This window comes from Clinocottus analis, unplaced genomic scaffold (assembly GCF_023055335.1).
Source record: "Clinocottus analis isolate CAN_PGR_092001 unplaced genomic scaffold, fCliAna1.0.p SCAF_10, whole genome shotgun sequence".
NCBI classification, from domain to species: domain Eukaryota; kingdom Metazoa; phylum Chordata; class Actinopteri; order Perciformes; family Cottidae; genus Clinocottus; species Clinocottus analis.
Window position 1 is genome coordinate 2,840,043 of NW_027175821.1, and position 25,452 is coordinate 2,865,494.

At 47.0% G+C, this 25,452-nt stretch overlaps 1 protein-coding gene across 3 annotated transcripts; it reads left to right on the forward strand.

Moving 5' to 3' along the window:
• Positions 1-2,563: 2,563 nt before the first annotated feature.
• On the forward strand, positions 2,564-24,405 carry large2 (LARGE xylosyl- and glucuronyltransferase 2). Of its 3 annotated transcripts, none has more exons than XM_068595415.1 (15): positions 2,564-2,908; positions 16,326-16,488; positions 16,665-16,951; positions 17,113-17,195; positions 18,164-18,287; positions 19,287-19,458; positions 19,744-19,848; positions 19,966-20,078; positions 20,446-20,571; positions 20,661-20,816; positions 20,932-21,095; positions 21,218-21,496; positions 21,617-21,763; positions 22,268-22,463; positions 22,814-24,405. In XM_068595415.1, the coding sequence occupies exons 2-15, from the start codon at positions 16,389-16,391 to the stop codon at positions 23,009-23,011; spliced, it is 2,250 nt and encodes a 749-aa protein (XP_068451516.1). In that variant the 5' UTR covers positions 2,564-2,908; positions 16,326-16,388; the 3' UTR covers positions 23,012-24,405. The 3 variants fall into 3 exon arrangements, with proteins under 3 accessions (XP_068451516.1, XP_068451518.1, XP_068451517.1); XM_068595417.1 differs by having other exon boundaries at positions 20,938-21,095; XM_068595416.1 differs by lacking the exon at positions 2,564-2,908 and adding an exon at positions 14,357-14,519.
• Positions 24,406-25,452: the final 1,047 nt, after the last annotated feature.

Below are 25,452 nucleotides of genomic sequence, written 5' to 3' on the forward strand. Positions count from 1 at the left end.
GTTCAAACTGGGATTGTGTTTTGAACTGTATTGGGACGAATAGCCAGCAGGAAGCTGCCTCAAGCGGCTCGTCACTGCTAACTTCAAATGACAGTTACATTGAGGCTCTACTGGAGTAAACACTATAAATAGAGTCGTGAGTCAAGAGCAGAACAAAACAAATCCATATTTCCATATCGGGGTTCCCGTCAGGAGTCGACAGGCGGCGTTGACGGACCCGCCGGACCCGCGGCTCCGATTCCATGTTAATGACACGCCGGGTGGGAGGAAGCCACGTGAAGGAGATTACCATGGAAACAAGCTGCAGAAGAGCGCGAACGTTTGCAGCTATTGTGCGATGTTCACACCGAAGGAATCGTCATTGAGAGGCTTGTGGAGACAGAGGCAGCGCAGGTGAGAAACTCAAGGTGTTGCCGCGCTGCCTCGGGGCAACGCTTCATCCCGTAGAGAGAACTCTGCTGCCTGGGGGAGGTTTGGGTTTTAACTTCCTGCAACCGCGTCGATGAAATATTCCCAACTTAAACAAGAACAACTCCTCAAAGAAACTCCTGCAAGACCAGAAGCAGGGCACAGCGCTCTGAGAGCAACAGAGCCTCCACCAGGACCATACATGTCATGTGACCAAGAGGACACTACGTCATGTGACCAGGAGGACAATACACGTCATGTGACCAGGAGGACACTACGTCATGTGCCCAGGAGGACAATACATGTCATGTGACCAAGAGGACACTACGTCATGTGACCAGGAGGACAATACACGTCATGTGACCAGGAGGACAATACACGTCATGTGACCAGGAGGACAATACATGTCATGTGACCAGGAGGACAATACATGTCATGTGACCAGGAGGACAATACATGTCATGTGACCAGGAGGACAATGGAATGACCCTCAGCTCATAATATTTGTATTGTGTGTACAATAAAAGTCACTTGAGGTGAAAAATGAAAGTCTAAACATTGTCTTTACAACGAGAGTCCTCCTTAGTGTGTGTGTGTGTGTGTGTGTGTGTGTGTATGTGCATGTGGTTAATTATTGATGTGTGCATCTGTCTCTTGACTTGTGTCTGCCATCGGAGTAGAAATCTTTGATCGCAGGCACCCCATCACACTCACACACACACACACACACACACACACACACACAGACACACACACACACACACACACTACCTGGTAACGACGCTTATTAAAGGCTCCACTTCTCCATCTGCTCTTCATTAAATATTAAAGACGTTTCTGCAGCAGAAATAAATCAAAATGTAACGAGTGACGAGCGCCTGTCAGCGAGAATACACACACACACACACACACACACACAGTACAAGGACACACACACACACACACTACTTATTCAGATCAATTCATGTTTAAATCAAATAAGCTGAGTTTAGTTTTTTAAACAAAAAACGTCTCAAAGTCTTTTAAATGACAAAGCAGAAGAAGAGTCCAACAGAAGGGAAGTCAGGGAAGGTTAATTACACTGTACACCTGTGTGTGTGTGTGTGTGTGTGTGTGTGTGTGTGTGTGTGTGTGTGTGTGTGTGTGTGTGAGAGAGAGAGAGAGAGAGAGAGAGAGTAAAGAGAGAAAGAGTGTGTATGTGTGTGTTTGTGTGTGTGAGAGAAAGTGTGTGCGTGTAGTGTACATCAACGGGCTTCTCAGGACGGTCGTCCAGCTGTTCTTAAGGTGTCCCATCTGACCTTTGACCCCAATATACCCTGACACACACACACACACACACACACACACACACACACACACACACACACACCTACCTACTCACCTTGTGTGTCCATACCTGTGAGGCTCTGACAGGCAGCACATATGGGCTATTTGCATAAGAAGCCTCACCTTGAATACGTCTGTGTATGTATTCAAGTGTGTGTGTGTGTGTGTGTGTGTGTGTGTGTGTGTCTCAGCTCAGAGAAACTCGTCTTCATCTGATTTTTTTCTCGTGCTCTTATAAAAACAACTTGTCTGAATAATTTATGATTTGCAGGTTTTATTTTTTTGCACCTTCTCCTCCTTGAAACTTTCTTCCTCTTCCTCGCTCCCTTTTCCTCTTCCTCCTCCTCGTGATCCTCCTCGTCATCTTCTTCTTCTTCTTCTTCCCCCTCTCTCTGTGGGGACCAGCATAAAAGAAGCCCGTTATTTTATTGTATTTGAGTTGAAACATTGTATTTTATAAAATTGTTTCGTACATGAGTTGACACATTGTGTTGAGGTTGTTTTCATGTCTCACTGTTATTGAACTTTACGAAGAGCTCCTGATCAATACCTTTTCAATGACCCTCTGTGACGTCATAGATGGACAGCAGTGTCTCCAGCTGACTGGTGTTGCAGGATCGATACCTGAGAGAGAGAGAGAGAGAGAGAGAGAGAGAGAGAGAGAGAGAGAGAGAGAGAGAGAGAGAGAGAGAGAGAGAGAGAGAGAGAGAGAGCTCCTATTGGCTGAGCTCTGTAGGGGGCGGAGCCTGCCTGCTGTGGGCGGGGCCTCTGCTCTCAGCCTCATTCCTCACGCGCAGCTCTCTCGTGCTCACCGCGGCGCACCGGACCGATTACACCGGCTCACCGCGCTGCTCCACCCGGACACGGAGCGCCTTTCCCCGGGCAGACCTCGGCACACGGACCGGGCCTCTTGCCTCGTGCTCGCGCGTACCCTGCGCGCGCTCCGCTGCTTCTCCACGGCATGCGCGTTTGCGGACAGAGCTGTTAATCTCTCTCACGCGCACACACACACACACACGCGCGCGCACACACCTTGAGGCTCGTGCACAGCCGCGCCTCTCGTCTCTGGTGGATTTGTGAATGGTGTCACTGCCTCGCTCTCTGGATTAAGCCGCGGAGGGATACACCGCTCAGGACGGCCGTGAAGCAACAACCTGCAGAGCTACGGGAGCAGGTGAGGGACATTTCCGCTGTTTACTGTGTTTACCACGGAGCAGCAGCGCTGCTCTGAAGAATGACGTGCCTTAAAGTCTGCGTGCGTGTCCGCGCGTGTGTTTGGTCTAACTCACACACACACACACACACACACACACACACACACACACACACACACACACACACACACACACACACACACACACACACACACTCCACAATAATGCTATTAAATATGAAATAATGTAAGTTCCCGGGCCACATTGAGGTCATAACTCATGACCTACTTCCCTCTTGGAGTCTTTTTTAGGTTTACTTTTTATGTTTTTGCACCCTAGAAAAACTAATAGAGTTGTGTAAGACCACTAATATAATAACACATATTGTCAGGTAACTGACTGTGAATATGAAACAGAATTACCTTTTTGTAATGGAGAAGCTGCATCGTGACTTTCCTTCTCTGGTTCTTCTAACATCTCATTCATGACCTCTTTGTGTCCAAGCTGCTCTTATTGGCAGACATCTTAATTATTATTATCATCATTATCTCAAACCCTGTTTCCTGTTCATCAGTCCACCGTCAACACGAGCCACAAATATGGTTTTGTTGTAATAATGAATTCTGAAGTGTGAGACAATGTGAAAGGAACTCTGGGAAACACCTGCAGGGACGTTGTCCTCAGATCAGCCCGAGCAGAACTCTGCAGGGTCACAGCCCCGTGCTTTAGAAATGATAACGCACACGAGACATTTACCTAAAATGCGCAGGAGTGTGTGTGTGTTTTGGTGTGAAGTTGAGTGTTTCCACATCCAGCGGGACGGTAGAAGTCTCTTTTATCTCTTTTATCTCCGACTTTGGTTTCCTCCACCTCCCCAGGGAAATTATCACTCTCTCTCTCTCACTGCTACTTTTTCCTCGCAAGTCTTTTAAAGCTCGTTCCCACTGGACTGAAAGAAAAAGGAACGACCCCAATCTGTTACCCTCCTGGGACCAATGAGAGCGCAGTATTCACAGCTATCGCTGGGCTCCACCTCCAATCTGCAGAGATGGGATCTAGACCATCGGGGGGCTTCAACCCTTTTTTCTGTTGCTTTCATTGTCACCTCAGTCTCAAATTCATTCTGTCTCTGTGTTGGACGTTGTTCTAAACCCTTCTCTCTGTTTTCATGTGTTCTAAACCCTTATCTCTGTTTTCATGTGTTCTAAACCCTTCTCTCTGTTTTCATGTGTTCTAAACCCTTCTCTTTGAATGCATGTGTTCTAAACCCTTCTCTCTGTTTTCTTGTGTTCTAAACCCTTCTCTCTGTTTTTTTGTGTTCTAAACCCTTCTCACTGTTTTCATGTGTTCTAAACCCTTCTCTCTGTTTTCTTGTGTTCTAAACCCTTCTCTCTGTTTTCATGTGTTCTAAACCCTTCTCTCTGTTTTCATGTGTTCTAAACCCTTCTCTCTGTTTTCATGTGTTCTAAACCCTTCTCTCTGTTTTCATGTGTTCTAAACCCTTCTCTCTGTTAGCCTGTTTCCTCTCACATCACTGTTGTTTTTTTTATCTTCAGAGGAAATGACTTGATAAGATATGGAGACCCGTCTTGGTTCTTCGGGGAGTCTCACATCGTCTGTTTTTAATTTGGTGTCGGGGATGTGATGGATCACCTGCTGCTCGGTGCCAGGTGCTGTGTTTAGTTTATCATGAAATATCTGTTGTTTTATTAGATAAGATATGTTTGTTGTCTTATTGACGTTATTCTCTATTAAAAGGCTCCGTGCCCGTGTGTTCGTAAAACGAGTCCGTAGGCTTTAAAAACCAATAACCTGCAGGTGCGCGTGCATTTCTACCGGATGAAGTGCAGAACCGGATGTGAAGTGACCCGTGAACCTGAAGAGCTGAGACCTGCTGACTCAGCTCGTGTACCTCTCTGGCTTCGTCACCACGACACGTTTCACGCTGTAAGACGATCGACGAGACCGAGGAGCACCTGTTCCTCTTTAGAACCGACGTCTACACGTGGAACCGGAACCAGAACCAGTAGACGCCTCTCCGGTCTCTGGGGCATCGCTGTAGCAGCTCCTGCTCCTCTTGACACTCGGCTGCTTCCTGTCACGCCGTTAAAGCAACGCCACCGGCTGCTTCCCCGTCTTTAGAGAGCGGCGCTGTCGAAGGAAACGGACCGGCTCGCCGTCTGGCACCAGAGGCGAACGCTTTAAATATTCATCACCTGTCAGGTGAGCACCGAACCTCCTGCAGGAGCGCCGGCGCGCCGGCTGACTCCACACGAGACGCCCGAGCTGGAAGCGTAAAATCCTATTCAGGAAATGAGAAATTTCCATTTTGCATTCACTCGGAAATCCCTGAAGTGTGCGATCGAACTTCCCGATAACTCGCCCGTCCTTCACCTGAGAACGAGGAGGAGCTTCTATGTAGAGTACTACTACTACTGCTGCTAGTACAACCAGAAAAAGTACTACTAATACTTCACTTCAAGGCGTTTTAAACCTGCAGGTTGAAGTTTGAAAGTGTTGCGTGTTGAAAAGGCCGGGAGGGGGTCTAATGACCTCTGGTTGTATAGAAGTCTATGCTTCATGTGTTAAAGCTGCGTTCTCTCTCCTGACCACCAGGGGGCGACTCCTCTGGTTGTATAGAAGTCTATGCTTCATGTGTTAAAGCTGCGTTCTCTCTCCTGACCACCAGGGGGCGACTCCTCTGGTTGTATAGAAGTATATTTTCCTGAAAAGTTATTTTGTACGTTGTCGTAAATTTACATGTTCTATTTAGTTTATTTTAATATGTTATAGTTATATTATTATTTAATTCCTAGCTGTTCCCCTCTGTTTCCAGTCTCTGTGCTCAGCTAAGCTAACAAATAAGCGTTAAACTATTTGCTCAAAGGAGTAGATCTACGAGTTGCGTATTAACAATAATAACCCTCGTTTGGTTCCTCTCTTCTTCCTCGTGTTTTAACGTTGGTCTCTAACGAGCTTCCTGCTCTATCGTGTGCGGAGTGGCAAAGTGGACCTAACCATTAAAACATTGCTGATCAATATTTTAAAGCGGTGTAATATTAATGTTACAAGCTCTGCTGAGTGAGCCGGAATGTTCTCTTCTTTCTGCTTCTCCCACCAGAACCTTTCAACACAAACTTTCACTCCTAGCCTTTCGGAGAACTCTCCTTCCTCTACGATACAGTGTTACGATGTGAGGTCCTGGGACAGCATGACATGTGTACAGATTGTAAAGCCCTCTGAAGGTCATTTTTAGTTAGGATTTTCTATACAAAATAAGCTGAATTGAATTGAAAAGTTCCTTTTTACACGACTGCAATGGATTTAACTTGTTTCAAACGGCCCTGTGTTTAAAAAACGGCACGTGAATAAATGTATTTAATTGCTGATATATATGCTTTTGAATCCTCATTGTTAGTTTAAATACTACATTTGATCACTTTTTACTGTGTACACACACATTTCACACAATGTTTGCTCATGGGCATTTGGTTAAAAGTCATGGAAATGCCCTGGTCAAAAGGTGTATGAACCCTGCGTTAAGTAGCCGTTGTGTGTCTCTTTGTAGCCAATGTGTGTCTTTGTAGCTCTCTCAAGGTAACATTTCTCTGCTGCAGCAGCAGCAAACAATGAGCGGGTTTATATGTTTTATAATAAAAGGAAGTACATTGTGATGCGATGCTTCCAGGAGTTATTTCCCTCTCGACTTCCTACGCATCACGGCTCTCCTCTCAGCTTGTTGCCTCTCCAGCTTCGTCTGTTTCTCCTCCAGCGCTTGAGGATCCACGTCTCTGTGTCTGAACCAGACAGACCTGCGTGTTCTGGACCTGCATGCTAACAATGCTAATAGCATGACGCTCTGATGGACGCCGCTCATTAACGGAGTGCCGTGTTGACTGATGGAGAACCGGCGAGGCTCCGGTTCTGCTGCTTTCTGTTTCTGCGAGTTCCCTTTTTGATTTAATGTCCGTTGTTAAAACGTCCGCTGATGGGAGTTTTATTGTCACTTATTCAATCAGCACGTTGTGTAAAGAGTGTTTTTGTGAGTGTTTTTAAGACCGCTTGACAGTTTACAGAAGGTTGCAGTAAAATGGGAAACTCCTCTTTGTTGCTCTGAGTGGTTTAGAGGTCCAGTGGTTTATGATTTATCTTTCATAAGATCTCGGCTGGTCACATGACAAGTGACATAACTATGTTTGTAATGAAGGAGGCGGCATCTCTCTGGGTTTTCTGGCCTTTGTGGCGCTGGTCTTTTGGGAATCACTTTGTTTTTTCTTATTTCCGTTTTGTGTCTCTTTGTAGCCACACTGTGTCTCTTTGTAGCCACATTAAGTCTCTTTGTAGCCACACTGTGTCTCTTTGTAGCCACATTGAGTCTCTTTGTAGCCACGTTAGATCTCTTTGTAGCCACATAGTCTCCATTTGGTATTTTTGCATCTTTCTGGTTATGACTTGCCACCAGAAGGGTTATCAATAAAGCACGTCTCTTTGTAGAGACGGCATGGTGTAAACACTCGTTAAATCTGAACTGAAATGTATCTGAGAACTAGACGACTGAGGGGTTCAGGTCTTGCTTGAATCCCAGCAGCAGCAGCAGCAGCAGGAGGAGGAAGAAGAGGAGGAGAAGGAGGAGGAGGAAGAGGAAGAAGAAACCTGACCCGAAGCAGAGCTGCTGCAGCGACGCTTTGCCTTCCGCTGCGAGCCGCCGGTGGGAGGCCGCCTCTGATTGGTTACAGAGCGGCTGCTGCTTCTCTCTGTGTGCCTGTGGAGTTTTATCTCCATGAAGGTTCCAACCACCGAGCTGCACGACACAGAGGATGAAGTAATACATGCTGTCTCCACCTGGACGGGTCTGGGTGCTGCAGCCGTCATTAATCATTCATCGTTAATCGTTCACCGTTGATGGATGGAATGAAACTAACAGCTGCTGAAAGGTTCTTGAAAGTGAAGTCAAAGCTTCATGTCTTAAGGCTGTTTTCTCTCTTAAAAAAACAAGATGGCGACGGCCAAAATGTCCAACTCGAGGCTTCAAAGCGGCTCAACGACTGCGTCCACTTGTTCTCTGAACACTTTGACCTTGTGTGACCTCTGGTTGTCTGAGCAGCAGTTCTCCCCTGGAGTCAGACGATTAGTTCTGCCGGCTGAGAACCGAACTGGTTCATCAGAGATGTTTAGAAGAACCATGTTGCCATCAATGTGAGTTGTTTGGTGTTGTGTTGCTAATGGCTGCTGTGTTTTCCCATCATGCCTCAGTAGGGGGGCTGGGAGGCGGGACTCATGCAGGGGCATGAATGGAGGATCGGTGAGAGGGAGGGGGGGTGTTTAGTGTTCAAGCTCCCGAGGTGTCGGCTCTTTTGTCCTCTTTTGTCCTGGAAACCAGCCATTGCTAGCTGCTGCATGCTAACGCTAGCATGCTACCTGCAGGGTTCTTATGGTCATGGGGAACTTGGAAGAGTCGTATAAATGTGTATTATTCATTTGTTTATGACGTTCATGTACGCTGAGTTATGAATAATGAATCTGCTTTTAAAAGAAGGACGCTTAAAATATAATCAGCATACATACAGGCTTCTATAGAAATGTTTATTCTTTTAATCAAACTATATCTCTCATTCATTTGTGGCATTTAAGGTTTACTGTATGCTTTGAATCCTCATTGTTAGTTTAAATACGACAATTTATCACTTTTTACTGTTTACACACACATTTCACACAACGTTTGCTCATGGACATTTTATTCTATTGGTCAACGTGTATGAACCCGAAAGCTGCTGTGTGCTAATGTTAGCATGCTAACCTTTAGGAAACGAGGACTAATGGTTTCTGTAAGTCGGGTGACTGTCTCCTACTGAGCATGTGCAGACGTTTACAGCGTGTTGTTGTTGTTTACACGTCTGTAATGAAGTGTTTCAGAGGCTTGTAGATGTTGTGAGTCTCCCAGCAGCAGAGAGATGACTTTCTCTTGATGCCGAGCATCGACCGGTTTAAAGATACGGTCATCAATACGCCGTGCGCTCGCTGAGGGGGACGGGATCGGTCTATTATCTGGATCGACTTAGACACGCTCAGATTAATAAGTAGACATGGATTTACATGCTATGTCATTCCTTATGAAACACTTTGTTCACCAGCAACTTCTAAACATTTGTCACACGTGAACTCTTTCCTCCTCTCCTTTCCTCCTCTCCTCTCCTTTCCTCTCTCCTGATGACCTTTAACCTCACCGGGTTCATTGAATCCTCGCCGCTTCCTGCCGTCTCCACACACACAGTGCACTCTAGTCCAGATCATATTTTTAGCCGTGACGCCGCTGCTTGCCGGTACTTGAACGCAGCACAGTTAATGTACATGGAGATCCACCCAGAACAGGAAGTGAACCACGAGTGAGCTCCTCGTCGTTTTATAGCTGTGTGTGGGACTCAGGCATACCTTTGCTCCTACACGTGTGTGTGTGTGTGTGTGTGTGTCTGTGTGTGGGGGTGCGTGCGCGTGTGTGTGTCTCTGATTCGTGACTCTTCTCTTTCCTCCTGCTTGTGTTTCCAGTCTGAAGCCTCATTAACTTGCTCTTGTGTTTCCATCGTGAAGCTGATGAACGCAGTGTCCGCCTCACATGAGAGGTCTATATATATATATATATATATATATATATATATATATATATATATATATATATATATATAATGCAGCGTCCATTTAGCCTACCTGGCCTGAACTCTGTGCACTTTGTGTGTTTCAGAGAGAATAAAGTTTCAGTCTCCAGTAGAGCATGTGATCATGTGACTTGGAAACAACCAATGAGGTTCACTCCCAGGACAACTATGAAGCTAATATCTTTAAATGTACTTATCATTTGAGTATCTTTGGAGTATTGCTGGTGTGTCCTTGAGTATCTTTGAGTATCTGTGCTATCTGGGAGCTGAGGTGTAATGAAGCTCAGAGTGATGCTGTGATAACCTCATTATCAGAGAGAGAGAGAGAGAGAGAGAGAGAGAGAGAGAGAGAGAGAGAGAGAGAGAGAGAGAGAGAGAGAGAGAGAGAGAGAGAGAGAGAGAGAGAGAGAGAGAGAGAGAGAGAGAGAGAGAGAGAGAGAGAGAGAGAGAGAGAGAGAGAGAGAGAGAGAGACTGTGTGTGTCATATCTTTGTACTGAGCTTAGCTGCTTGTTTAAAATGATCAACATTGACAATAACGCTGAATTTGACAGAATGTGTGTGTGTAGATAGATAGATAGATAGATAGATAGATAGATAGATAGGGTAAGTATCTCCTTCCTGCAGGTCGTCAAGTCCTCGGTGTCTCTGGCTGATTTTCATCCTCTTGACAGGATTTAAAACATCATCGAGCCTCAAATTCCATTAAACCGGCGATGAGGCTCTCCCCTCCCCCGCTCCTCCCCGCTGCAGCCGAGCAGGAGGCGTGTCGTCTGAGCTTTGAACTGTCCTGCAGTCCCTGAACTCGTCACAAAGTCTCTCTTACCTCAGCTCCTCCCTCTAACTATATTAATAATTATTACACTTCTACTTATTTCCTCTGGTTGTATAGAAGTCCATGCTTCATGAGTTAAAGCTGCATTCTCTGTCCTGACCACCAGATGGCGACTCGTCTGGTTGTAACGAAGTCTATGCTTCATGTGTTTTTTCTACTTCGTCTTAAATGGTAACGTCTGTTTGGAAACAAAATTATAAGAGATTGATGCTCGACTACTCAGAGCGAACAAAGTCCTCTCTCCTCATGTCCTCGTATCCTCATGTCCTCTCTCCTCATGTCCTCTGTCCTTATGTCCTCATGTCCTCATGTTCTCTCTAATCATGTCCTCTGTCCTTATGTCCTCTGTCCTCTGTCCTCTCTCCTCATGTCCTGTTCGCTCGTCGTTGGACTCGTCTGAGACGAATAAACCGATGAGCTCAGGAAACCAGATTTATCTTTTCATGAGTCACGTTACTGCTGCAAGAAGACAAAGAAGAAGAATAAGAAGACGAAGGAGATGAAGAAGTGTGACTCACTAGAAGACACACACACAGACACACACACAGACACACACCCCCAGGTCGTGTTGCGCTTTAATGGCTGCTGTTGTTTCACACTCTGATCTGATCTGTTGTCCTGCAGCCATCAGAGAGCTGTTAGCACACAAACAAGAGTCGGGACCTCCTGCGGTACACACACACACCTAGCCACACACACACACACCTACACACACACGCACACACACACCCCGAAACACCCTCCTTGATGTGGATGCATATCAGGCTGCGGGTGGCAGGTCCGTCACGTCGCTGTGTTTCTGTTCGGCTGCAGAGACGAGCCGCCATCTGGACGGAGACAAGACTCTCTTTTAGTGGTGTGTGTGTGTGTGTGTGTGTGTGTGTGTGTGTGTGTGTGTGTGTGTGTGTGTGTGTGTGTGTGTGTGTGTGAGAATCCTCCCCTGAAGTCCTCTGTAATGAGCTCAGCCTGCAGACTCTGACTCGTGTTTTACTCGTCACTGATGTTTCTGTTAAAGTCGCTCTGGCAGACGTCCAGCTTCTGTTTCTGTTCACATTTCTGCAGCGTTTCAAAGCTTCAGCTCCCAAAAACGTCTGAAACCCAAAACCACACGGCCGACAGCAACGTTTAATTAGAAGTGAATTACCGCCCATTATATCCCCTGATGATAGCTTTGAATGCTGCAGGAAAGCAGCCTGAACTTCACTGTTCATGAGCCCGAACCAGTCGATGGAATTCATGAGTTGAAGCTGCATTCTCTCTCCTGACCACCAGGGGGTGACTCCTCTGGTTGTATAGAAGTCTTTGCTTCACGTGTTAAAGCTGCATTCTCTCTCCTGACTACCAGGAGCGACTCCTCTGGTTGTATAGAAGTCTATGCTTCATGTGTTGAAGCTGCATTCTCTCTCCTGACCACCAGGGAGCGACTGATCTGGTTGTATAGAAGTCTATGCTTCATGTGCGCGTGTGTGAGGCGGAAAAGGGAGGTCGTCAGAGGTCGTCTGGTCCTGGTTCTCAGGCTGTGAGAGTTCATCCATGTGGAAGCGTGTCGAGAGAAGGCAGCGTGACATTTGATCTGGAAGAGTCTCCACTGCGTCTTTCAGATTAACCCCTCAACGCTACGTCTTGATTTTCAAAATAAGAGCTGAGAAACGGAACATCAGGGCGAGAAGCAGTTGGTGACGTCTTCACTGCAGAATAACTCATGAAGAAGAAAAGGTGACTTTCTTTGATAATCAAAAAAGAGGAAAACACTGGAATCTATGAATAGGATCTATAAATTAAACTCTTCTCTTTGTTCACTTCCTAAACCGTCTATTTTAATTTTTTAATAACAATGATTTTATCATAATAGCCAAAAGAGGGCAAAGCCTAAATGTGAACGTTTAGTTATTTCAGTCTGCATCGATTATCTGAACCTCCACTGATGCATTATGGGATGTTTTCTCTGAAGCAGCAGGTGGGAAGAAAATAATCCGGCTGATAATAGATTGTGTGTGTGTGTGTGTGTGTGTGTGTGTGTGTGTGTGTGTGTGTGTGTGTGTGTGTGTGTGTGTGTTTGTGTGTGTGTGTTTGTGTGTAGGCAGACACAGAAGAGCTTTTGTGTATGAGTCTATTGTCATACTGTTGTAGTGTGTGTGTGTGTTTGTGTGTGTGTTTGTGTGTACGTGTGTGTGTGTGTGTGTGTGTACGTGTGTGTGTTTGTGTGTGTGTGTGTGTGGGTGGCACAGAGCTCCCGTTCACCCTGAGAGGACCCATGATCCTTTGCGTCTCTCGGTAAAAACTCAATGTTTATCGTTAAAATACAAAGTTTCTTTTCTTATGGATTCATTCTTTCCTCTTCTTCCTCCTCTTCCTCAGTGTTTTTCGAGAGTAAACTGTGTTGTTGACCCCCGACCACATAAATAATATTTCACTTCTTCCTCTTGAACAAAATACTTTGTTAAACCTCACAGGAGCTGCTGCAGAACGCAAAGGCTCTTGGGACATGTAGTTAAACCCTCTTGGTCGTGTTGGAAGTGAACATATTCGTTCCACAAGCAAATGATTGCATGTTTAAACATTTTGAATGTCTAAATGTCAGCGAGTGTCTCGTGAAGACACAAGTTTATTTGGGAAATACTTCATCTTAAAATGTTACATGTTACATTGTTACTATGTAACATTTTTACTATGTTACATGTTACATTGTTACTATGTAACATTTTTACTATGTTACATGTTACATTGTTACTATGTAACATTTTTACTATGTTACATGTTACATTGTATCGTTTCATCAGACGTTGTGGAGCTGCAGCAGATAAAACATTTTGACTACTGCAAACATCTTTGACCTTGGAACGAATGCCGAGCGCAACCTCTAGAACTGAAGGCCAGAGCCAGCCGTGTGTGTGTGTGTGTGCATATGTGTGTTTTGTGTGTGTGTGCGTGCGTCATTCAGCGTGACTTGTTTCCAGAGCAGACATAAAAGGCGGTTCTCATCTTTAATGAAGCGTCTATCAGCGAATAAGCTCCGTTAGCTCATTAACTCCGTTAGCTCTGTTAACTCAGGAATGCAACGCGCTCCGACCGGCCCGCTCTTTAATTACACTTCCCTTTGTGATTCTCCTCCACGCCTCCGGGCTCAGACGAGCCGAGGCCGAGCGGGAATGCTCTCAGCTACATGTAGCGATGCTAAGCTACGAGCGCGCTTCTGTTCCAGGAGTCTGGTCAACGGCAGGAAGTGTGCAAGTCGGATGTTAAACAATAAACCTCCTGGTTCATGTTCAGATGGCTAACTGTTTGACTCTGTGAAAGACATTAGCATGTGAATGCTACGCTAGCTGCTGAAGCTGGACTGAATGCATTTTCATGATTTCATCGTCCTCCGTCTGTCTCCAGGAGGCGCTGCGGTTCACGTTCACTCTTTCAGCTTCTGTCCTTTTATCGTTTTAACTGTTTTGTACTTGTTTCATCTTCTGTTTCTTCAGTGGGTGGAGTTAGTGACAGCGTGGGCTAATCATGAGACACCACTATTTTTGCTTTGATGTCATTCATATGACAAGACACACATGTTCAATAATTACTGAGTTTTAGACTTTTTGTGTGTGTGTTTTTTGTAAAAAGTGATCAAAAAGGAGTTTTTTGTTGACGAACTCATCAGGTAACGACGAGGCTGCAGGTTGAAGGTTCTGCTCCTTCAGACGGACGCATTCCTCAGCGCTCAAAAGGACAAAGCTCCTCTGTTCCTGACGGCTTGTAAGGTGACACCTTTCTTCTCTGTACCTCTCCTCCCTCCTCACTCCTCCCGCCTCCTCCTCCCTCCGACAGAACTGAACTCGTTTCAGTAAAAAAGCAGGAGGAAGCAGAGGGGGCTGAAATCAGAGCTGAGCCCTCGGAGGTGGAGGCGATTTATGGCGTGTTTGTGCAGGAGGAGGGAGGAAGGTGGAGGAGGAGGAGGAGGAGGAGGAGGGGCAGAGGGAGGAGAGAAGGAGAGAAGGAGAGACAAAGCAGCAACAAGAGGTCGAACGGATTGGGACAAAAGTCCGTTGAGAGAAAGAAAAGAGCTCTGGAGTTTGATTGTCAGCGCTCGAGAGCTCTGAAGGAGGAAGAGGAGGAGGAAGAGGATGAAGAGCGAACTTGGATCAGTGACCACATGTTTAATTCAGGTAGGACGGCGGGGTGAAGGTCTCTGTGCTGGTTGGCTGAACTCTACTTCCTGTGGCTTCTGGCCACGCCCACTCTCCTGGTTTCATGTGTACAGACTTTGAGGGATTTTCTTTGTGTGCCGACACATTGAGCGTGCGTTTAGAAAGCAGGCCTCACGGGGCGGACTGGATCGGGAATATTTCTCTGCAGAAAGTAGTTCCATTAAAAAAAAAAGGATCTTTGACCTTGACTCTGTTGGAGGCGGAGCTTTAAAGGTCGTCACCTCGCTGCCCCTCCAGTCCAGAAGCTCTCCAACGTCATGCAGAGCGTTCTGTCCTCAAGAACAGTTACATCTCTCTGGAGGAACGCGAGTGATCTGATTACTGTATTCAAACCACAGACTGTGTGTGAGAGGAGGAGGAGGAGGAGGAGGAGGAAGAAGAGGAGGACTCCCTCTCAGCGAGGTCAGCAGAGGGAGAGTTGATTAGCCGCCTCCTCTCTTATCTCCGCTCTAATGCAGGAAGTGCCGGCTGATTATTCTCTCATCAGGACCGTCTCCTGTGTGATTAGCTCGCCGCTAAAAAGCCCTTCAGCTGGCATGGAGCCGCGGCCCGGAGCTCTTAGCGTGATGAAGAGCCGATGAAGAGCTTCCTCTGACCACGGGGTCCCGAGCGGAGACGCCCTGCAGGTCCGTCATGTCCATCACCAACTGGAAAGCAATGAAATCTATAAAGACAATATTTTGCTCACTTCCTGACGTTCAGTCAAAGTTCCTCTGACTTTGTGGTCACGTGATCATTCATGACGTCATAGTTTCTCTGAGGAGCTCAGAGTCTAAAGTTTGTTTTTCCACAACATGGTGAAAGGAAGCGGGTCATTTGTGGAGAGATCTTATTGCTTGAGCTTATAACTCGGCCTTTCCTTCCATGACTCGGCCTTTCCTTCCATGACTCGGCCTTTCCTTCCATGACTCGGCCTTTTCCTTCCATGACTCGGCCTTTTCCTTCCATGACTCGGCCTTTCCTCCCATGACTCGGCCTTTCCTCCCATGACTCGGCCTTCCCTCCCGCTGCAGTGAGCGTTCATTCTCAGCCGTCAGACGCTTGTTTGTTGAGCCTCGATCCTCCAGCTCTGATTAGAAAGCCCTCCTCTTCCTCCTCCTCTTCCTCTCGCCGGTCGTTTTTTAAAGGCTGTGATCAGACTCCAGGAGTGGAAGCGTTTTGTGCAGATTCAACACAAGCCGTTAAGCTCCTCGTCCTCCTCCTCTTCCTCTCTTTATGTCCGCGCCGGGTTTACGAGCGCTGGAGTCTGAGAGGCCGACGCCCCCCAGACCGTATTTACTCTCCTCTCCGTCATCCTCCCCCCTTCTCTCTCCTGTTTCTCATCACACAGAAGGTCTAGAGCAGCACGTTGCCGTCCTGCGGCGTTGCCAGCACGTTGCCCTCCTGTGGCGTTGCCAGCACGTTGCCCTCCTGCGGCGTTGCCAGCACGGGCGTCAAAAACCATGAACATGTGTGTCCTGATCAGGAATCCTGTGCTGTGACTTTTCAACCGCCCGTTTCCCTCGAAAAACTGCGAGAAATTGACTCGAATGTGTTTCAGCGCGAAGAGAGCAAATAAACACTCTTCTTCGTTTGCAGAGTGACTCGCTGTACTTTAACGTAGAAAACATATGTCATGTTTAAAAGTTTAACAAAAGTCTGGAGTTTATTTTTAGTTTTCATGTCATTATTGTTCAAGTTTCGGAACATGTTGGGACCGCTTCAGAGTTTATAATGCAACATGTCCTCTTCTGTCTCTCTTTGTCGATGTGTTGCTCCCTCCAGATGAAAGGATGCTGCAGGACGAGGGCCTGAGCCCTACCTGAGCCCCTCCCCTTCCCCCCCACCATGAACCTGCTGTGCCGCGGCCGCCTGAAGCTGCTGGTGGCGTCGCTCACGGCCGTGGTGCTGCTCACCTGGCTGTACCTGCTGGCCGGGAACCTGGAGAGTGAGTACGGGTGGCGGGGGGTTATTAATGTATTAATGTACCATGAGGCAACAACAGGGGGGGAGGGGTCAATACAGTACACACTGTCAACCAATCAGAATGCTTGATTTCATCTACCTGTACTGTCACAGGTGTTAATGAGCACCTGTCTGTCTCCTCCCATGTCTCCTCCCCAGACGGGCGCTCCCTCCTCCTCCCCCCCTGCCTGTCCGAGGCCCCGGCGGTTCAGGTGCAGGTGCAGGTTGTGGAGCGGGCGGTGCTGGAGTCGCGGGTCCGAGAGGTGGAGGAGGAGAACCGGAGGATCCGGCTGCAGCTCAGCCAATCGCAGCAGGGCGGCGCCGCCGACGGCAACCAGCAGTGGGGGGCGTCGGCCGACACCGGGCCGGAGGACGGGGACAACACGGCGGAGGAGAGGAACAACCACACGGACTGCCCTCGCTCGCCCAGCGTGCACAAGTGTGAGGTAGGACACGCCTCCCGGGGCCACGCCTCCCAAGGACACACATCATGTGTCATCATGTGACACGACAAGTCGCTAAAGAACGAGGCGCGTGAGCTGAAAGCTGAGTTTGACTTCCTCTGTCCTGTCTCCTCTCTCATGTCTCCTGTCTCCTCTCTCCTCAGCTGATCCATGTAGCTTGTGTTTGTGCTGGTCACAACGCCACCAGAGACGTCGTCACACTGGTGAAGTCCGTCCTGTTTCATAGGTGAGTGTGTGTGTGTGTCTGTGTGCGTGTGTGTGTGTGTGTGTCTTTCTTTCTCTTGTTAAAAGTATAATCTTCAGATTTAAATAGTTTTTATTGAAACAATAATCTTTCTTCGTCTCTGGTGCCGCGAGGTCAATCTAACTTGTGTTTGGTTCCTCGACATTTGTGACTTTATAATCTCTGAGAATATTTTTTTAATCATAAATGTGAGACTTTAATCTCTTGATACTCTCAGTCTCTTCATCTTTTCCTTCAACGTCCAGATTCAGTAGAAAGTATTTAAAGATGGACGTTCATTTCTTTATAGTTGTTGTTCAGTGAAGACGCGTCCGTCCTGGTTCTGATGCGTTCATGTCCTCACTGAGGGTTCCTGTGCACGAGGTGCAGAAGGTCTCCCGGTGACCTCGTAAGCTCTGCTCTCGTGGATTTGGTCCTTTTATAGATGCTCTTAAAGATTAAAGCTCGTGGTGGAGGGATTTGACCTCCAAGGTTGGAGAGTGAACGAAGTGCTCTTTTTGTTTCTTTCCTTTTTTTCCACATTTCAATTGCAAATGAAGGTCTGAGTGCTTCCTGATGTCTGCGTCCTCGATTCACATCGATTTTAGGTCATGTGATTCTCTATGAAACTAAGGCATTAACACCAGGAAGTAGAGCTGATAGAACAGGCAGCGTTCGTACGGTCATTGAAAGTCATTAAATCTTTTGGAAATTCCATGACAAATTCCAAAGGTTTTGGAAAAGTCATGTTTAATGTGTCACTTTTTCCTGTTAACACACAGATTTAACTAGATGTTTGGTCATGGAAATTTGGTTTTCTACTGGTCACAATGCGTTTGAGCCCTGATGAGGAGCTTTGAGCTCCTGATGCTGTCAGACCAGAGAAGCTCTTATTGTGAAAGCCGCCGCTGCGTCAGAAGATCATGATCACGCTTTCCCTCGACCTTGACGTCTGCTCTTGTCTTCCTCAGGAGGAATCCTCTCCACTTTCACTTCATCACCGACACCGTGGCCAATCGGATCCTGAGCGCCCTGTTTCAGTCCTGGATGGTCCCGTCTGTGCAAGTCAGCTTCTACGATGCAGACGAGCTCAAGGTACACAAACTCTACGTATCACGGCTCTGATGGGGCTCTAAGAGGACTCGGATAGGACAATAATGACTGTGGTAGAACTCTGAAAGCACTCTTTCAGGACAACGTGAGCCAAAGTCACATGCATCAAACCTCCAAAGCAGCATACAGATGTATTTTAAAAGCCACATTTAACAGACGCAAATTCAGCATCAAGGAGGAGACACGTCAATGGGAGAAGTGCACGGTTCACACGCACCAGTGATAACAGAACAGAAGGTCGCAGCGTGCGTCTTCATGTGTTGGTCACGTGGTGCATTACATTAACTCAGATCAGAGGATTGTTTAACTTCATGTGACGGGGGGGTCGATCTCCAGTTTGGCCTCAATTTAGACTGCCGAGTGAATCCAACAAGAGAGTCAGAGGAGAAGAAGTGGCATCAAGGATTCTGAACACGCTCGTTTAATATTTATAACATGGCTTCCACCTCTAGTCGAGAGAATATATATGTGTTAAAGCTGCATTGTCTCTCCGGACCACCAGGGGCGACTCCTCTGGTTGTATAGAAGTCTATGCTTCATGTGTTAAAGCTGCATTCTCTCTCCTGACCACCAGGGGCGACTCCTCTGGTTGTATAGAAGTCTATGCTTCATGTGTTAAAGCTGCATTCTCTCTCCTGACCACCAGGGGCGACTCCTCTGGTTGTATAGAAGTCTATGCTTCATGTGTTAAAGCTGCATTCTCTCTCCTGACCACCGGGGGCGACTCCTCTGGTTGTATAGAAGTTTATGCTTTATGTGTTAAAGCTGCATTCTCTCTCCTGACCACCAGGGGGCGACTCCTTTGGTTGTATAGAAGTCTATGCTTCATGTGTTAAAGCTGCATCCTCTCATTGCTCATAACTCTTTTAATTCAGTCATTTATTCAACGTTGAACTGGAGAGTGAGCGAGGTGCAACAGAATAAACCTCACTAGAATCGTGTAGGGTTGAGTTTGTTCACTTGTTGTTGTTGTTGTTTCAGTCCGAGGTGTCGTGGATCCCCAACAAACACTACTCAGGTATCTACGGCTTGATGAAGCTGACGCTGACCAAAGCTCTTCCCGCCGACCTCTCCAAGGTCATCGTCCTGGACACGGACATCACCTTCGCCACCGACATCGCCGAGCTGTGGGGCATTTTCAGGAAGTTCACCGGTGAGACAAGCCGCTTATGTGTTTATGTGTTTGTGCATTTTGACTCATTTATGAGACTGCATTTGCATCTATTTTTGTAACAGTTATGAGAAAATGTTCGATTAAGTTTTAAAACAAATTATTCACTTTTATATATAAAAATATAATATTTAAAAAAAAATAGTTTAAATATTTAAGGAGATAAACAAATGTGACTGGAAACATTCTTTTCATTCTGGATGTTTTATTAGATGATTATTGAATTTAAGTCGCTGAAGTCCTTGTGGTTGCTGTGGTTGTTTACAGATAAACAGGTGATCGGCCTGGTGGAGAACCAGAGCGACTGGTACCTGGGGAACCTGTGGAAGAACCACAAGCCCTGGCCCGCGCTGGGACGTGGCTTCAACACAGGTAACATTGCCGCACCTGGACAGTCACGTAACCAAAAGGTTGATCTGGAGTGATGTCATCACCACTTCCTGTTCTACTCCTCACTTCCTCTTCCCTCACTTCCTGTTCCTCCCCCAGGCGTCATCCTGCTCTACCTGGAGCGGCTGCGGCGGATCGGATGGGAGCAGATGTGGAGGCTCACGGCAGAGAGGGAGCTCATGAGCATGCTCAGTACGTCTCTGGCTGACCAGGTGAGGGAGCTGCACCACCTGGGCCTCTGTTGGTCATTCTGGGGTTTAGTCCCTCTGGGGTTAGACCTTCTGGGGTTAGACCTTCTGGGGTTAGTCCTTCTGGGGTTAGTCCTTCTGGAGTTAGACCTTCTGGAGTTAGACCTTCTGGGGTTAGTCCTTCTGGGGTTAGTCCTTCTGGGGTTAGTCCTTCTGGGGTTAGTCTTTCTGGGGTTAGACCTTCTGGGGTTAGTCTAGTCCTTCTGGGGTTAGTCCCTCTGGGGGTAGTCCTTCTGGGGGTTTAGTCCTTCTGATAACTAGTAGTGCTAATGATAACCAGTAGGCTGCTGGTAACCAGGAGTGCTGGTGTAACTGGTCTCTCTCTCTGCAGGACATCTTTAACGCCTTCATCAAGCAGAACCCCGTCCTGGTGCACCAGCTGCCGTGCTTCTGGAACGTTCAGCTGTCAGACCACACGCGCTCCGAGCAGTGCTACACCGAGGTGTCTGACCTCAAGGTATGTGTTTAAGGAATCAGGAGGTGTGTGCGTGTGTCCTCAGGTGGGAAGCAGGAGGTGAGGTCTCACAGATGTACCGATGGTTGCAGGTGATCCACTGGAACTCCCCGAAGAAGCTGCGTGTGAAGAACAAGCATGTGGAGTTCTTCAGGAACCTCTACCTGACGTTCCTGGAGTACGACGGGAACCTGCTGAGGAGAGAACTGTTTGGCTGCCCTAGTCCAGCCAGCCAGGAGAGTGTCCAGGTGAGAGGCAAACACACACACACACAAGGGGACACATAGGGGAACTACCCTGAGAGAACCCATTAAGGAGCTCTGGTGACCTTGAGCCTGTCTGACCTTGAATGTCTGCTCTCAGCTGCAGGCCGCTCTGGAGGAGCTGGACGAGGACGACCAGTGCTACGACTTCCGGAGGGAGCGGCTCACCGTGCACCGGGTGCACCTGTACTTCCTGCAGTACGAGTACTCGCCCGCGGAGGACGGAACCGACGTCACGCTGGTGGCCCAGCTGTCCATGGACAGGTACTGCAAGACCGCGAGACCACGACCCAGACCATTAGACAACCATAAAAACCATAAACCAGACCATGAGACAACCATAAAACCATGAACCACCCCATGAGACCCCTCTCCTCCGCCTGCAGGCTTCAGATGCTGGAGGCCATCTGTAAGCACTGGGACGGACCCATCAGCCTGGCGCTCTACATGTCCGATGCCGAGGCGCAGCAGTTCCTCCGCTACGCCCAAGCCTCCGAGGTGCTGAAGAACCGCAAGAACGTGGGCTACCACATCGTCTACAAGGAGGGCCAGTTCTACCCCGTCAACCTGGTGAGGAACGTGGCCCTGAGGAACGCCAACACGCCCTACGTGTTCCTGACGGACGTGGACTTCCTGCCCATGTACGGCCTCTACGATTACCTCAGGTACATGATGTCAGAGACGTGTCGCAATAGTCCGGTTCCTCTCGGCACGGATCCAGAAACCTCAAACCAGCAGACGGGTTTCAATGAATGTGTCTCACTTTGTCCCGTGTCCCCCTGCAGGAGGACCGTGGTGCAGCTGGACATGGCTCACTCTAAGAAGGCTCTGGTGGTTCCAGCGTTCGAGACGCTCCGGTACCGTCTGTCTTTCCCAAAATCCAAAGCCGAGCTGCTCTCCATGCTGGACATGGGGACTCTCTACACCTTCAGGTACCTGGACGGCAACAAGTAGGGCTGTGCCGGTGAATTTTTCACACCGTATGGAAAATTAAACAGTTTGTGACACAAACAATTTGTAACATTAATAGTGGTACATTTATAAAATTACTCCACCAAACTGCATGCTGGGTACAGTTCGCCCACTATCACAACAAGAAGAAACTCGGTCGCAGAAAGCAGGAAGAGACAGACCCTTCTAGTCTGTTTTTTTCCCACCTACATTCCCCTGGGTCCTAAGTCCCTCCATGTTTAGCCTCCTAAGAGCCTCTATGGACCAACGTACAAACAGCTGCTCACCGCTCAACAGCTGTTCAGTTGGCCAGCGGTGCTTTACGGCTTCAATAAATGAATGTGTTTATGCAAAAAAATTTACCGTGATGTACCGTAAAACCGATAGAATCTTACAAAATACAATGATGTGAATTTTTTGCCATACCACTCAGCCCTACTCCGAGCCAATGATGTCATTGTCCAACCCTTGTTTTGCCTCGCCAGGTATCACGTGTGGCCTAAAGGTCACGCTCCTACCGACTATGCCAAATGGCGAACAGCCACCACCCCGTACAAGGTGGAGTGGGAGCCGGACTTTGAGCCGTACGTGGTTGTGAGGCGGGACTGTCCCGAGTACGACCAGCGCTTTGTGGGCTTTGGCTGGAACAAGGTGTCGCATGTCCTGGAGCTGGATGCACAGGTACGGCTGGTGGCCGGGTCACTGGTTCATACAGCGGTGTGAGCCCAAAAATAACAAAAGTAATTGCAGTTAACAAAAAAGTATCTGAAAGAAATAACATAATCATGCTAGAGAGTAAAACATACTGAATGTATGCTGCATTGCTGCATGACTGAACTGTTGCATTGCTGCATTGCTGCACGACTGCATTGCTGCATGACTGCTTGACTGCACTGTTGCATTGCTGCATGACTGCATTGTTACATTGCTGCATTGGTGCAATTAGATATATATTATGCCTTTAGTGTGGGAGTCCATACATGTTACTGAGATGTTTATTTATTTCTCTCTGTTGGTCTCCTCCCCATCAGGAGTTCGACCTCATGGTCCTCCCCAACGCCTTCATGATCCACATGCCCCACGCGCCCAGCTTCGACATCTCCAAGTTCCGCTCCAGCTCGAGCTACCGCAACTGCCTGAACACCCTGAAGGACGAGTTCCACCAGGACCTGTCCAGGAAGTACGGCTCGGCCGCCCTCAAGTACCTCACGGCCCAGAGGACCATCTGAGGGACCGGAGGCTCCTCAGAGCCGGGCCGGGAGTCCGAGTCCACCGGCTTCGGACAGAAACTGTACGCGGTCACGGCGCCACGTGGCGGCGGCGTGGTGGTAAAGCTTTACTGGCCTTTTTATGGACCCTTCCGCGTGGCTCCTGTGCATTAATGGTCCGGTCGACCGCATCGAGGCGCCGAGAGGACGAGACGGAGCGGCGGCACCGACGGGGCTAGCTTTAAGGCCGGGAAACAACAACCATATTCTTACAAACTTGTTCTGACAATCAGGGCTTTTTCTTCCAGAAGACGTGCGGTGGAAACGGTCAGGCCGCGCGGACAGGCCTTACCAGAGGAGGCGACGTTGAGCAGTGTGTGTGTGTGTGTGTGTGTATGTGTGGGTGTGTGTGTGCGTGTGCGTGTGTGTGTGTGTGTGTGTGTGAGGAAAGAGTTCAGCCTTATCACTCTCCACAGTATCCACTGAGATATTTAATAGTTTTATTTCTTATTTTTTATGGATGGATCAGACCCAATCTTTTTTTTTTTCATTACGACTTACGCGAGAATCGGTTAATTTTGTTGCTTTCTATATTTTCTGACCTTTTAAAAATACACCTGGTCCCAAACTTCGGCCGTGTGCGTGTGCGTGTGGCTCGTCTTCATCAGGCTTTCTGAGTGTCTTCATCTCATATGTGCATGTAAAGAGTTGCACTACGCACAGAAAAAGTTTTTTTTTTCCGTCTTTCATCCCTCTGAAAGAAGCAAATATCTATAATGAAAACCGATGACAGCGAGCTGTTATGAAGAAGTTATTAAATCTGAAATGAACCTGCTGAGCTTTTGGTTCCGTCGGCAGCGAGTCGGATCACTGGATGCTTGTGCCGACTACTGAACCGCCGACCTCGGCTTTTTATTCCTTAAACTACAACTGAAACCACAAACTCTCACTTTTCTGCAGTGACATTAAATATGGAAACATGCGTTCAGCCACATAAACAAATCTAATGAGTATTTTTTAAATAAGTTTAATCTCAAAACACTTTAAAGATTTGAACATGTTAAATAAATAGCAGTTACACTTTTTCTTGATTCCGCATCCGAACAAAAGTCCAGAGATCTGAGATCTAGTTTCATGTCCAGAGGAGGAGGAGCATTGAGGAGCGATGGCGTCCATGACGGGTCAGATGTCACCGAAAGCCCCCCCCCCCCCCACCCTTCAGCCTCCATTGACTCGTGTTGATTGTGGTAATGCTAGTGCCTTTGCTGTGTTGTGAAACTGGATATTGATTATTGATTGTACTGTTGTACCGACAGGCCTGCGGACGTCAGGCGCTCTATTTATTATTGTTGACTCAAATCAATCATATTTTTCTATGTAAATGCTTTAAATAAATTCGCCCTTTTTTTTTAACACTTTGGAGTTTTTGGTATTTTTTCTTCAGTACTGAAACCTTGAGGTTTTTTATTGTATTATTTATGTATTCACCTCCAGGCCAAATGCATCATATTTTTGGACGGCCGATAGATGTTTCATATTTAGCGAGGTCGTGGTGTTCAGAGGGAACCTTCCATGTGTGTAATTGGTCTACACACAGACGTCCTGTTGGATGTTCATCAAAAGAAATTAATTGGATGAATAAATGTACCTGCAGAGTTTAAATGCAGAATGTTGCCAGCTGACCATTTAGGAACAAAAGCAGGAAACGCATTTCTTTTTTCTCTCCACTTATTTTTTTCCTACACTCTTTTCAATTTTTTTTCCTAAACTTTTTTTTCAATATTTACTTTCATAATTTTTTTTTCTTCATTTTTTTCTCCTTCACTTATTGTTTGTTTTGTCTACACTTTTTGTTTATTCATTGTATTTTCTTCATCTGGGTTCTCTGCTCTGCGTCTCAACAGCATAAACAACAAAAGCTGAACTCACATTAACGTGAGCCGATACATAAATATGAAATATGTCCACTTCTCCCCTCCAGCTTCTGGGAGGCGACGTATGAATTATTAGTCGTCTTCCTCTCTGCATGTAGGCCAGCAGACGCCACGAGTACACAACCTACACACTGTGCAGTGAGTACCGTGGAATGTTTTCACAATATCTGATGTGGTATTGTAAAAAGAATACAATATTTGCAAATTCATCGTTTGTTGTTTAAAAGCTGAATATGGACGGATGAAACTAAAGATTGCAGAAGATGCACTTCAAAGAAAGTCCTGAGAGACTTTGACTGATTAGACATGTTGATGACAGGAGAGTCAAGTTTATAGTTTCATTTAAATTAAAGTCTTTCAAATTTAATAAAGACATATTTGAGGATTTCATTAAAATTACATACAAAAAGTAATATGTTGTTAAAAGGCAATGTTGTTTTAGTTTGTAATCAAAATGTCATTAAAATTCTATAAAACATTTAATTTTGTAATAAAATTCCATAGAAATACGGTTTTAGTTCGTCTTCA